This window comes from Microcaecilia unicolor, chromosome 9 (assembly GCF_901765095.1).
Source record: "Microcaecilia unicolor chromosome 9, aMicUni1.1, whole genome shotgun sequence".
NCBI classification, from domain to species: domain Eukaryota; kingdom Metazoa; phylum Chordata; class Amphibia; order Gymnophiona; family Siphonopidae; genus Microcaecilia; species Microcaecilia unicolor.
The window spans coordinates 80626552-80641128 of NC_044039.1; the positions used below are offsets into that span (position 1 = coordinate 80626552).

The 14577-nt window shown below is 49.8% G+C and overlaps 1 protein-coding gene across 1 annotated transcript in view; it reads left to right on the plus strand.

The window, feature by feature from the left end:
• EFCAB6 (EF-hand calcium binding domain 6) overlaps positions 1 to 14577 on the plus strand; it is a 1149121-nt gene that overhangs the window by 1074693 nt on the left and 59851 nt on the right. Inside the window, exon 28 of the mRNA XM_030215418.1 lies at positions 1773 to 1953. Within this exon, the coding sequence (XP_030071278.1) occupies positions 1773 to 1953 (181 nt within the window). The remainder of the gene's footprint in view (positions 1 to 1772; positions 1954 to 14577) is intronic.

Below are 14577 nucleotides of genomic sequence, written 5' to 3' on the forward strand. Positions count from 1 at the left end.
CAATAGTAGCAACAACTTTTCATCTTTCCCCAGAATCTAGTTTGTTACCTTCACCTGACTCTAACATGCCCCAACAGACAGGAAACCTGAACCCGTGGGACTCAACTCGCAGTTCTAATTTTAGCAAAGTTAATTATGACTTGAAAATTGCTTACTATAGGAGATACACTGTTACAACATTAACTATAATAAAATGGTTCACTATAATCATGGCTGGATTTCAGGATGACTAGTATGTACTGTAAGTCTGAATGCACTTTTTTCATTATGCTGAGTGTTGAAAAAGCAACTGTAAATTTTAAGAATAAAAGCAGGTTTGCCCAACAACCCCACCCCTCTTGAAGCAAGGCTTCATCTCCAATGAAATCATGCGCTGTCTGAACATCATGGATTCATGGGCTAACTCATTTCAACTGAAACTAAACACCGAAAAAAAACACATTGTCTTATCCTCTCATCCCCATACAATAATTATAAAGCCACAACTCTAAACACTCCTGTTTATTCTCTTCCTATTTCTGATAGACTCAAAATCTTAGATGTTACTATTGACAGCCATCTTACACTTGAGAGCCAAGTTAATTTCTTATAAAGAAGATGTTTCATGTGGAAACTTAAACGTCTTAGACCTTATTTCCCAAGGGAAATATTCCGTAACTTGATACAATCAATGGTTCTGAGCCACGCAGATTACTGCAATGGAATATATGTGGGATGTAAATTACAGCTTATGAAGAAACTCCAGACAGCCCAAAACACAGCTGCCAGGCTGATATTCGGCAAAACACTATTCGATAGCTGCACTGGCTCCCTATCAAGGAATGCATTACCTTTAAAATTTGCTCTTTAGTCCACAAGATTATCTACGGTGAAACCCCAGGATACGTGGTTGACTTGATAGATCTTCCGTCCTGAAACAGAACCAGAGCGTCACGTACCTATTTGAACCTCCACTATCCAAGCTACATTGGACTCAGATACAAATCAACCTATGCATCCAATTTCTCCTACTTAGGTGCACAAATGTGGAATGCACTACCAAAGAGTGTGAAAACGATCCATGACCATCTAAACTTCAGGCGATCATTAAAGACATCTGTTTTGCAAAGTCTACCCTACTGACCCAACTTAAATGCCTCAACTCTGCAATGCATCAAAACCTTACATCGTATTGGACATTATATATTCCTTATTTCCTTGACCCTTATTGTACTTGTATACCCTAACCTTACGTGACCCTTATTTTATACTGTATTTGTTTAATATCTACCGGACCTGGCGATCGCCTTTACGGTATTATGTAAGCCACATTGAGCCTGCTAATGGGTGGGAAAATGTGGGATACAAATGTTATAAATAAATGTAGGGTCAGGTGTGTCTTGTTAGTATTCAGATTATAAAAGAGCACTAATTGCATACCTTTGTCTTTGAGCATTAATCACACAAAGCACTGACCAATCACAGGGTTTACTCTTGCAGCAGAGACAGACCTTTTTATGGCTTTCTTCAGAGGTAGGAGAGGTAAAAAGGATCTTCTCGTGCCCCACTAATATTGTATATATGAAGATTGTTTTATCAGTAAAACACAAATTTTATGTTCTTGGAGATAAGAAGGGGCATCTACCTTGGCTGAATAATGGGAATATATGTTAGAGAAAGCCTTAAATATATCATTCTCAAATCTAAACACAAAAAGGAGGTCTCTGTTTTCTGATTTTACTTTCCGAAAATGCCAAAATCAAAACTTAGTTTCTTTTCATGTATATTTTTAGACTCGGGAACCTCTCCAACGACCACGCACAGCTGTGGCAGGCTCTACTTCAATACTAAACTATGAAGTAATAGAAAATAAGCTGAAAAAGTCCGTGCATAAGATTTGGCAACATATCCTGAAAGCCTGTAGAAGAAAAGATCTGGAAAAGCAGGGAGAAATAGCGGCTGCAGATTTCATAGGTTTGTGGTACATTATTATTATTGTCATCATCAACATTATTACTTGGCAGATTTTCTCTAGCCAGAAGGATATCTTCTGATAGCACAGTGCAGAATTTTTAAATTGCCTTAAGGCCTAGTTACCAGGCACTCATGTATGATATGAAGAAGTGGAACCTGTGCAGAGTGCCTGATAACTCTGGCCACCTTTTTGGCCATACTGGATGGACCATACAGGTCTTTATATGCCAACATGTACTTTGTTACTATGTAAGTACAACGTAAGTTTTGAGACTGAACTCACCTATGAAAACAACAAAGTTGCTTAAACACTTGTTAATAGGATATGTATTAGAAAAATTTATGTTTTTAAATTATGAACATAATTTTACATTATTTATGTAAAACATCCTATATAATAAAATGCACCTCCAACATTCTGAAGCTGAGAAAGTGAAGCCTTCAAGTCTTGAAGCATTCCTGCAATGTTCCGGAATTACGTGTCATCAATTGAGGAGATGAAGCCTTACAGAGCGCACGAATGCTTCAAGGCTTGAAGGCTTCGCTTTCTCCCACACACTCACTCTCTGTCTCTCACATACACTCTCACACACTTTCTCTCTCACACACAGACTCACACACACACTCTCTCTCTCTCTCTGACACACCCACACACACTGTCTTTCTCTCTCACTTACACACTCCATCTCTCACCCACAAACTCTCTCTCAAACATACACACTCCGAGCAAAGGGGGGCTTGGAACACGCTGGGGAGGAGAGGGAAGGAGGCATGGAACTCGGAGAGAAGGGGGGGCCAAGAACTCGGAGGGGAGGAGAGAGAGGGAGGGAAGGAGGGAGGGGCCTGCTCCTCGGATGGAAGGGGGGCCTGGAATTCGGAGGGGAGGAGACGGAGGGAGGGAGGGAGGGAAGGAGGGGGTCATGGAACTCGTAGCCCCACACACACACACTCACTCTCTGTCTCTCACATACACTCTCTCTCACACACTCTATCTGTCTCATACACACTCTCTCTCTCTCTCACACACACATACACTCTCCAGCTTATTTTTGAAAGAGAAAAACGCCTATAGTGCGACCTAAATCGGGAGATAGACGTTTGTCTCGCAAAGGCGCCCAAATCGGTATAATCGAAAGCCGATTTTGGGCGTTTCCAACTGCACTCCATCGCGGAAACGAATAAAGTTGACGGGGGCGTGGTGGAGGCGGAACTGGGGCGTGGTTATCAGCTGAGGAGAGATGGGCGTCTTTAGCTGATAATCGAAAAAAAAGGGCGTTTTTACCGTGATTTTGGGTCACTTTTGGACCATTTTTTCACGAACAAGTCCCAAAAAGTGCCCCAACTGCCCAGATGACCACTGGAGGGAATCGGGGATGACCTCCCCGAACTCTAACCCCCTCCCACCAAAAAAAACCCCACTTTAAAAACTTTTTTTCCAGCCTGTATGCCAGCCTCAAATGCCGTACCCACCTCCATGACAGCAGAATGTGTTTGATCCTGTCACAGCCTTTCCCTGGGTCAGATGTAGCTCTCGGGTGCAGTACAGGGTCACATCAGTATTGCATTGTGGTGGGTGTAGGGTATTGGGCTCCGTGATTTCATTAGCTTGTGTTACAGTCTCACGATGTTGGTAGTTGGTAGGCTCTTCTCCCATGGTGCTTTTCCCTCTGCCTACTAGGTCAGAGTGTGCCCTGTTGTGTTTCCTGTTGTAGTCCATGCGGTAGTGGCCATTTTTGTAAGCCAGTTTTAGTTCCCTTTCCTGTGTTAGCCACATTAGAGAACTTAGTTCTTCCCTTGAATGTGGCTGAAAGAGGGCATTGTACAGCATTCTGCCAGCTCTGACCTACTGCTAATCTCAGTACCAGGGAGACTCGTTGCCAGTGGGGCACAACCTCTGATCTGCAGTTAACTGTGAGTAAATGCGGTTATTCCAATAAAGGATGTTTTCGGAGAGATTAGTCTTCAGATGTCAACTGGTGTGCCAATGTTATACAGCAGCAACAAGTCCTAGAGGCCTGCGTGTATGCAGGTCCCTGGAGCACTTTTAGTGGGTACCGCAGTGCACTTCAGCCAGGTGGCCCCAGGCCCATCCCCCCCCCCCCCCCCCCCCCACCTGTAACACTTGTGCTGGTAAATGGGAGGCCTCCAAAACCCACTGTACCCACATGTAGGTGCCCCCTTCACCCCTAAGAGCTATGGTAGTGTTGTACATTTGTGGGTTTTGGGGGAGGGGGGTTGGGTGTTCAGCACCCTTGGTAAGGGAGCTATGCATGTGAGAGCTTTTTCTGAAGTCCACCGCACTGACGTAGGGTGCCCAGTTGGTGCCCTGGCATATCAGGGAGGCGAGTGTACTACGAATCATGGCCCCTCCCACGACCAAATGGCTCGGATTAGGACGTTTTTGAGCTGGGCGTTTTAGTTTCCATTATCGCTAAAAAAAACAAACGCCCAGCTCAAAATGTCCATTTTTTTGAAAATACGGTTCGGCCCGCCCCTTCACGGACCCGTTCTCTGAGATAAACGCCCATGGAGATAGGCGTTTCCATTCGATTATGCCCCTCTCTGTCTCGCACACTCTCTCTCTCTCTCTGACACAAACACACTCTGTCTGTCTCTATCTCACTCATTCTCTCTCTCACTCAGACACACACTCCATCTCTCACACACACTTTCTCTCTCACACACACACACTCTCTCTCTCAAACATACACACTCCGAGGAGAACCTTGCTAGCACCCGTTTAATTTTTGTCAGAAACGAGCCTGATTTACTAGTAAACTATAATCTGTAGATGTGGAGGAATATTCTAATGGTTAGTTCAGTGGGCTAAGAACTAGAGGAACTGGATTCAATTTCCACTACAGCTCCTTGTGACCCTGGGCAAGTCACTTAAGGGTCCTTTTACAAAGCTATGGTAAAAAAGTGGCTTGTGGTAGTGTAGGCTCGTCTTTTAGGCATGTGTTGGGCCATTTTTTATTGCGGCTGGGATAAAGGCTATATTTTAATGGGCCGTGAAATGGGCCTGCACTAAAATTAAAACTAGCGCATGCCTTTTTATGGGCCAAGCCCTTACCGCTACCGCCCCCCCCCCCCCCCCATGGTAGAAAATAGAAAATTATTTTCTCCGAGGACAAGCAGGCTGCTTGTTCTCACGACTGGGTTGACGTCCACGGCAGCCCCCACCAACCGGAACAAAACACTTTGCGGGTGGTCCCGCACACAGGGCACGCCCACCGCGCATGCGCGGTCGTCTTCCCGCCCGTGCGCGACCATTCCCGCTCAGTTTTTTTCGATTCCGCGCTGGAGAGAGACGTGTTATAGTCTCTCTCTCTGTCAGCCCCGGAAACCGGATCGCGGCCTAGCCGCGAGCTTTTTCTCTGAATTTTTTTCTCTTTCCTTTGTACGCGTTCACGTTTCTTTTTTCCTTAAAAGAAAAACAAATTAAATAAAAAGGGTTGTCCCCTCGTCGTCTTTAGCCATGGGGGCGCCTCGTTGCGGCCTTGTGGCCGCGCGGTCGTTTATTTTCGGGTGTGCTTTTCACCGCCACCATAGACAACTTTGATTTCATCGACGCGATTTTTCCGTCGATGTCCTCGAAGGTCCCGAGCGGATTCAAGAAGTGTGGTCGGTGCGGCCGGCAGATCTCGCAAACCGATACCCACACTTGGTGCCTCCAGTGCCTTGGGCCAGAGCATATTACCAAGATGTGCACCTTGTGTCTCGGCTTGCGGAAGCCGACACAGGTGGCGAAGCAAGTTCTTCGGGACCGTCTTTTTGGAACTTGCGCCGGCCCCTCGACGTCAACGGCATCGGTGTCAACGGCCGGATCTTCGGTACCGGTACCGATGTCGACGAAATCGGCACAGACGATGGCACCGAACCCAGGAGTACAGGTACCGTTGGCCCGCCGGTCTGCTGGCGGGGGTGAGCGGTCGCGCGGGCAATCAGCCCCGGCCACTCCCTCTACCCAGGGCCATCGGGCAGGAAGCGGCAGTGCCGAGAGGAGCGTTCCCCCTCGGTCGAAGAGGTGTCGCTGCGTCAGTCCATGGGTGCTTCGGTACCGTCTCCTGGACCCGAGCAGCTTCCGGCACCGACGCCTACACCGGCCCCCCTGCCTTTCCCGACAGCGGGCCTTGAGTGCCTCCGAGCCATCCTTCCAGGGATTTTGGAAGGGCTGATGCGCCGGTGCTGTTGATGGAGGCGCCGGCGTGCTCCAGCCTGATGCCGAGGCCTCCGACACCATGCAGGTGGAATCCCCATCGATGTCAATGGAGGGAGCTTCATCCCCGCCGACGCGGGAGTCCACCGCTCGACGCCACCATCGTGGACATGGTTCCTCGCAGTCAAGACGGGCACGGTTGAGGTCAGAGCTGCAAGAGCTCATGTCCGACACCGAGGAAGAGGCCTCGTGGGGGGAGGAGGAGGACCCCAGATATTTCTCCTCAGAGGAGTCTGAGGGCCTTCCCTCCGACCCCACTCCTTCACCGGAGAGGAAGCTCTCGCCTCCTGAGAGCCTCTCCTTCGCCTCCTTCGTCAGGGACATGTCTATTTACATTCCCTTCCCCGTGGTCTCTGTGGATGAGCCGAGGGCTGAGATGCTCAAGGTCCTCGACTATCCATCACCACCTAGAGAGTCTTCCACGGTGCCTTTGCACAATGTCCTCAAAGAGACACTGCTTCGGAACTGGCTGAAGCCATTATCTAACCCCACCATCCCCAAGAAAGCGGAGTCCCAATACAGGATCCACTCTGACCCAGAGTTGATGCGGCCCCAATTGCCTCATGACTCGGCGGTCGTGGACTCTGCTCTCAAGAGAGCACGGAGTTCGAGGGATACCGCCTTGGCGCCCCTGGGGCGGGAGTCTCGCACTCTGGACTCGTTTGGGAGGAAGGCCTACCAATCTTCCATGCTCGTGACCCGCATCCAGTCGTACCAGCTCTACACGAGCATCCACATGTGGAACAATGTGAAGCAACTGGCGGACCTGGACAACAAGCTCCCTCCGGAGCAGTCCAGGCCCTTTCAGGAGGTGGTCAGGCAGCTGAAGGCGTGCAGAAAATTCCTGTCCAGGGGTATCTATGACACTTGTGATGTGGCATCCCGAGCTGCAGCCCAAGGTATAGTGATGCGCAGGCTCTCATGGCTGCGTGCCTCTGACCTGGACAACCGCACCCAGCAACGGCTGGCGGATGTCCCTTGCCGGGGGGATAATATTTTTGGCGAGAAGGTCGAGCAGTTGGTGGACCAACTACACCAGCGGGAAACCGCCCTCGACAAGCTCTCCCACCGGGCGCCTTCAGCATCCACCTCAGCAGGTGGACGTTTTTCCCGGGCCAGGCAGGCTGCGCCCTACGCCTACAACAAGCGTAGGTACACCCAGCCGGCCCGAAGGCCTCCTCAGGCACAGGGACAGTCCCAGCGCGCTCGTTCCCGTCAACAGCGTGCGCCTAAGCAGCCCCCTGCGCCTCCACAGCAAAAGCCGGGGACGGGCTTTTGACTGGATCCATGGGAACATAGCCGCCACCAAAGTGTCCGTACCGGACGACCTGCCGGTCGGAGGGAGGTTGAAAGTTATTCACCAAAGGTGGCCTCTGATCACCTCCGACCAGTGGGTTCTCCAAATAGTGCGGTGCGGATACACCCTGAATTTGGCCTCCACTCCACCAAATTGCCCACCGGGAGCCCAATCCTTCAGCTCCCATCACAAGCAGGTACTTGCAGAGGAACTCTCCGCCCTTCTCAGCGCCAATGCGGTCGAGCCCGTACCACCCGGGCAGGAAGGGCAGGGATTCTATTCCAGGTACTTCCTTGTGGTAAAGAAAACAGGGGGGATGTGCCCCATCCTAGACCTGAGAGGTCTGAACAGATACCTGGTCAAAGAGAAGTTCAGGATGCTTTCCTTGGGCACCCTTTTATCAATGATTCAGAAAGACGATTGGCTATGTTCCCTGGATTTAAAGGACACTTCCCGATACTGCCAGCTCACAGACAGTATCTCAGATTCCGTCTGGGGACACGGCACTTTCAGTATTGTGTGCTGCCCTTTGGGCTCGCCTCTGCCCCACGGGTGTTCACGAAGTGTCTCGTGGTGGTTGCGGCGTACCTACGCAAGCTGGGAGTGCACGTGTTCCCGTATCTCGACGATTGGCTGGTCAGGAACACCTCGGAGGCAGGAGCTCTTCGGTCCATGCAGTGCACTATTCACCTCCTGGAGCTGCTGGGGTTTGTGATAAATTACCCAAAGTCTCATCTCCAGCCAGTTCAATCTCTGGAATTCATAGGAACTCTGCTGAATTCACAGACGGCTCAGGCCTTTCTTCCCAAAGCAAGGGCACAGAATCTCCTGTCCCTCGCTTCCCAGACCAGAGCGTCTCAGCAGGTCACAGCTCGGCAGATGTTGAGACTCCTGGGTCATATGGCCTCCACGGTTCATGTGACTCCCATGGCTCGCCTTCACATGAGACCTGCCCAATGGACCCTAGCTTCCCAGTGGTGTCAAGCTACCGGGAATCTAGAAGATGTCATCCGCCTGTCCCCCAGTTGCCGCAATTCGCTGCACTGGTGGACCTTTCGGACCAATTTGACTCTGGGACGTCCATTCCAAATTCCGCAGCCCACGAAGGTGCTGACGACGGATGCATCTCGCCTGGCGTGGGGAGCTCATGTCGATGGGCTCCACACCCAGGGGCTGTGGTCCTCCAGGAACAAGATCTTCAGATCAATCTCCTGGAGCTCCGAGCGGTCTGGAACGCAATGAAGGCCTTCAGAGATCGGCTGTCCTACAAATCATCCAAATTCGGAACAGACAGTCAGGTTGCAATGTATACATCAACAAGCAGGGGGGCACCAGATCTCGCCCCCTGTGTCAGGAAGCCGTCGGGATCGGCATTGGGCCTGCCAGTTCGGCATGCTTCTCCAAGCCACATACCTGGCAGGCGTAAACAACAGTCTGGCAGGGTCATGCAACCGCACGAGTGGTCGCTCCATTCCAGAGTGGTACGCAAGATCTTCCGAGAGTGGGGCACTCCCTCGGTGGACCTTTTCGCCTCTCAGACCAACCACAAGCTGCCTCTGTTCTGTTCCAGACTACAGGCACATGGCAGACTAGCGTCGGATGCCTTTCTCCTCCATTGGGGACCGGCCCTCCTGTATGCTTATCCTCCCATACCTTTTGGTGGGGAAGACCTTACTGAAGCTCATGCAAGACCCGGCACCATGATTCTGATAGCGCCTTTTTGGGCCCCATCAGATCTGGTTCCCTCTACTTCTGGAGTTGTCCTCCGAAGAACCGTGGAGATGGAGTGTTTTCCGACTCTCATTTCGCAGAACCGACGGAGCGCTTCTGCACCCCACCCTTCAGTCTCTGGCTCTCATGGCCTGGATGTTGAGGGCGTAGATTTTGCTTCATTGGGTTTGTCTGAGGGTGTCTCCCGGGTCTTGCTTGCCTCTAGAAATATTCCACTAAAAGAGTTACTTTTTCAAGTGGAAGAGGTTTGTCGTCTTGTGTGAGGCAAGGCCCTAGAACCTCGTTCTTGCCCTGCACAGAACCTGCTTGAATACCTTCTGCACTTATCAGAGTCTGGGTCTGAAGACCAACTCAGTAAGGAATCACCTTATGCGATTAGTGCTTACCATTATCGTGTAGAGGGTAAAGCCATCTCTGGAGAGCCTTTAGTCGTTTGATTCATGAGAGTCTTGCTTTTGTCAAGGCCCCCTGTCAAGCCTCCAGCAGTGTCATGGGATCTGTACGTCGTCCTCACCCAGCTGATGAAACCTCCTTTTGAACCACTGAATTCATGCCTCTTGAAGTACTTGACCTGGAAGGTCATTTTCTTGATGGCAGTTACTTCAGCTCGTAGAGTCAGTGAGCTGCAGGCCCTGGTAGCTCATGCTCCGTATACCAAATTTCATCATAACAGAGTAGTCCTCCGCACTCACCCTAAGTTTCTGCCAAAGGTGTGTTGGAGTTCCATTCTTAACCAGTCAATTGTCTTGCCAACATTCTTTCCCCAGACCACATACCCGCCCTGCTGAACACAGTTGCACACATTGGACTGCAAGCGAGCGTTGGCCTTCGATCTGGAGCGGGACACAGCCCCACAGACATTTCGCCCAATTGTTTGTTTCTTTCGACCCCAATAGGAAATGGGTCGCTGTCGGGAAACGCACCATCTCCAATTGGCTAGCAGATTGCATTTCCTTTCACTTACGCCCGGCTGGGCTGGCTCTTGAGGGTCATGTCACGGCTCATAGTGTTAGAGCCATGGCAGCATCAGTGGCCCGCTTGAAGTCAGCCACTATTGAAGAGATTTGCAAGGCTGCGACGTGGTCATCTGTCCACACATTCACATCACATTACTGCCTCCAGCAGGATACCCGACGCGACAGTCGGTTCGGGCAGTCGGTGCTGCAGAATCTGTTTGGGGTTTGAATCCAACTCCACCCTCCAGGACCCGATTTGTTCTGTTCAGGCTGCACTCTCAGTTAGTTGTTCTTCGTAGGTCAATTTCTGTTATGCCCTCGCCGTTGCGAGGTTCAATTGACCTGGGTTCTTGTTTTGAGTGAGCCTAAGAGCTAGGGATACCCCAGTCGTGAGAACAAGCAAGCTGCTTGTCCTCGGAGGAAAGCGAATGATACATACCTGTAGCAGGTTTCTCCGAGGACAGCAGGCTGATTGTTCTCACCTACCCTCCCTCCTCCCCTTTGGAGTTGCGTTTTTCCTCATTCCTTTGCTTGTCATTCAACTGAGCGGGAACGGTCGCGCACGGGCGGGAAGACAGCCGTGCCATGCGGCGGTGGGCGTGCCCTGCGGGCGGGACCGCCTGCGAAGTTTTTGTTACCGGGGTTGGTGGGGGCTGCCGTGGATGTCAACCCAGTCGTGAGAACAATCAGCCTGCTGTCCTCAGTGAGAACACCTGCTACAGGTATGTATCATTCGCTTTTTACTGCCAGGCTTATGCACTACTCAGAGTTAGGGCCGATTAGGCATGCGCTACCCGCGCATTAGTCCTCCCACGCCTTTGTAAAAGGGTCCTTTAACCCTCCATTGCCTCAGGTGCAAAACATATGGCCCTGTTTACAAAGGCGTGCTAGCGTTTTTAGCTCATGCTAAAAATTAGTGCGTACTAACAGTGTAGATATCCATACTATTCCTATGGGCATCTACACAGTTAACACATGTTAATTTTTAGCGTGGGCTAAAAACTCTAACATGCCTTTGTAAACAGGGACCTTAGATTGTGAGTTCACTAGGATAGAGAAAGTAACTCAATATAATATGTATACCACTTTGGTTCTACCACAGCAAGGTGGTATATCAAATCCATGACCCTTTGTTTATAATTATCAATTTAAACCTAGTGTGGCCTGGGAGGTGTGATTAGATCCATAGCTGAAAAGGTAAGGAAAAAGAGATTAGCCTTCATAAACTACAAGTAGTACTTTCATGTGCTCCTAGAAATGGATTTCTGCATCATGGTTGAAAATTTACATATTTTAAACTCAATTATTTCAAGTACTTACCACTAAATGCATACACATCTATGGAAAAATTCAACTGTATTTTGGAATGGCAGCTGCTAGGGGAAGGAATGAGTGAACTTCGCTCCTTGCCCCACTGGACCACCAGGGATTGCAGGTAGGCCCGGGTAGGGGGGCCCTATGCTACATGTTGCAAGGGTGTGAAGGGATGGGGGTGGGGTTGCATGTTCATGGGGGAGGTTGGTGGGGAGCTCTTTTGCTGGGGGGGATTGGAGGGTTCCCATGTTGAGGGGTGATTGGAGGTCCTTTTAAAGGCTTACAGCAATGCGGGCCCTGGCTGAATATTGGCCGGGACCTGCATAAGCTCCGTCACCCAGCCCTACTAATTAGCACTGGATATTCAATGCCGGTACCCACATATGGACAAGCATTGAATATCTGGGGCTAATTTAGCCAGCCACTGTCAGTGTTAAGACTGACCACTGCTGATTGAATATACCCCTTATTTTGAATAATTTAAAATTTGTGGTACCTTAATTTTAATCAGTTGGTATTCAAGCTATTATCCAGAATAAGTAGCATTTTCTGGGGCCAACACAGATAATGCTACTTAAAATCATTGAAGACTGCGTTGACGCTGTCCAGATAGTGCAAGGGCAATCTGTGAGCAGAGCAAGGACAGTCTTACAAAGTTATCTATTTAGGGCCAAATTCTACATATGGCGCTAAGAGTTATGTGTGTTAACTCTATCCACAACCATCTTAACTTCAGGAAGTCACTGAAACCAACTTGTTTAAGAAGGCCTACCCCCCTGACCCAAATTAACTTTCTACTTCCTGCGACACAGCAAAAACTATGGACCGTATTGGACTTTTATCACCACCCCCTCTTTATTTCTTTGTTGCTTTTATTTATGTTTCCTATATGCCTACTACTATATTGTGTATTTGTATTTTACCGAACCGGAGCCTGCCTCTATGGTATTGTGTAAGTCACATTGAGCCTGCAACTAAGTGGAAAAATGTGGGGTATAAATGTGTTAAATAAATAAACTTAGGCGCTCGTCCAATTTAATGAGCATAACTTAGTTGAATAACTAGCCATTCCTTGTCATCAACAGCAGATGAATCCATTAACTGATGGGTTGTATCCGCCTACCAGCAGGTGGAGATAGAGAACACTGAAAGCACATGGTGTTCCAGGACGCCCCAAACCCCTCTGCCTTCAGTATATCTCTATCTCCCAGCAGGTGTGGACGTCGCTTCTCACCTCCTGGATTTCTTCCTGGGGTAGCTCTGTGCTTTGCCAGTAGAGCAGGGGGTGTTGTGGCTGGTGGTGCCCACTTTAAAGGCATACTTGGTTTTCCCTGTCCCTGCCTTACACCATTCCCCTCCTCCTGGAGTTCCTCGTGGCTGCCTGCCTCTAACTTTCCTCACAGTAGAAAAAAAAAAAAACAACAACAACAGAGAGAGGCTTTCTCCTGAGCTCCTGGTTCAGGTGCAGCTTGACTGCAGCTCGTTTGAACTCGGTCTCCTGAGGTGAGAGTGGTGCCCAGCTCCTCGGGGAGGTTCTCGATGACAGCGCTCTGTAAGGGGTAAGTTTTGTTTTTGTTTTCTGTATTGATGGCTGCTGAAGGGGTTAAGCGCTGCTCCCACTGTGGGAACGCAGATCAGCAGCGGGGCCTTTGCAGCACATGCTGCCTAGATGCTAATGTTGGCACGAGCATGGCGGGCGGTGATTCTTCCCGCTCGCCGAGTTGGCAGCGGCCACAACTTGGAGGCGCCGCATGACTCGACCCTTGCGTTGCGTAGGGGTTGAGTGCAGGGGGGACGCCTCGTTTCGAGGTTTCTAGAGGAGCTTTTGCCTCCGCTTCCCAAATGTAGGGACAGATGTACAGGGTGAGTTTTTCTCCCCCTGAATTTGTGCTGCTGATGCATAGGCTTTTATGTTAAAAAGAGCACTGCCTGAGGCTCCTGACAATTTATTTATTTATTTGTAACATTTGTATCCCACATTTTCCCACCCATTAGCAGGCTCAATGTGGCTTACATAATACCGTATAAGGGCGATCGCCAAGTCGGTAGGCGTTAAATATAATTTAAATAGGTTAGGTAAGGTTAGAGTAAACAGGTACAAAAAGGGACAGAAATAAAGGAATATTATAATGTCCAATGCGATGTAAGGTATTGATGCATTGCAGAGTTGAGGCATTTAAGTAGGGCCAGTAGGGTAGGCCCTTGCAAAACAATTCCTGTCGGTCTGGGTTACCTCCGGTTCTTTAAAGTCCAGCATCTGCTGGAGACTTATTTCTTCCCCGAGCTTTTGGCTGACGCTAAGCGGACATACCACTGTCTGTGGGGGGACTCTTCACTTTGTTCTCCCTCGTGGTCTAGTTTCGGGGAGTCTGAGGGGTCTGGCAGGCCCTCACGGACTGATGATCCAGATGAGGGTGGCTGCTTGCCATAGGAGTTGGATGACCCTAAAGCGGTTCGGATTTTCCACCACGACGAGCTGCCAGCTCTCATTTCTGATGCCTTACAGGCCCTTTATACTGAAGATCCTGACGAGGGCACTGCCTCTTCTATTAATCCTAGGATGGCTAGCACTAAGAAGCCTTCTCAGGCTTTTCCTATGCATGCTTCCATCCAAGAGCTTATTTCATCTCAATGGTCTGACCCTGAGGGTCCCTTGAAGGTGGCCAGGGCTATGTGTCACCTTTACCCCCTGAGGGAAAGTCAGTTGACCCTCTTTGGGATGCCTAAAGTTGATGCTTTTGTCACGACTGTGACTAAAAAGACTACTCTCCCGGTGGAGGGAGGGTTCGCTTTGAAAGATATGCATGACCGGCTGGAATCCGCACTAAAGCGGTCCTTTGATATCTCAGGCCTTTCCTTACGGGCAACTATTTACAGTTCCTATGCAGCCCGGGCCTGCCTTTCCTGGTTGCAGCAGGCGGTTGAGGAGCCCGCCGATGGAGCGGGTTCCCTCGCTGAGGTCGGCCCGCGTATGGGAGTCTGCCCTGTCTTTTTTGGCTGATGCCCTTTATGATCTGGTCAGAGCTTCGGCTAAGCAGATGTTGGTGGCGGTTGCTGCCCGCCACCTTCTTTGGCTCCGGCATTGGGCGGCTGACATGGCCTCTAAA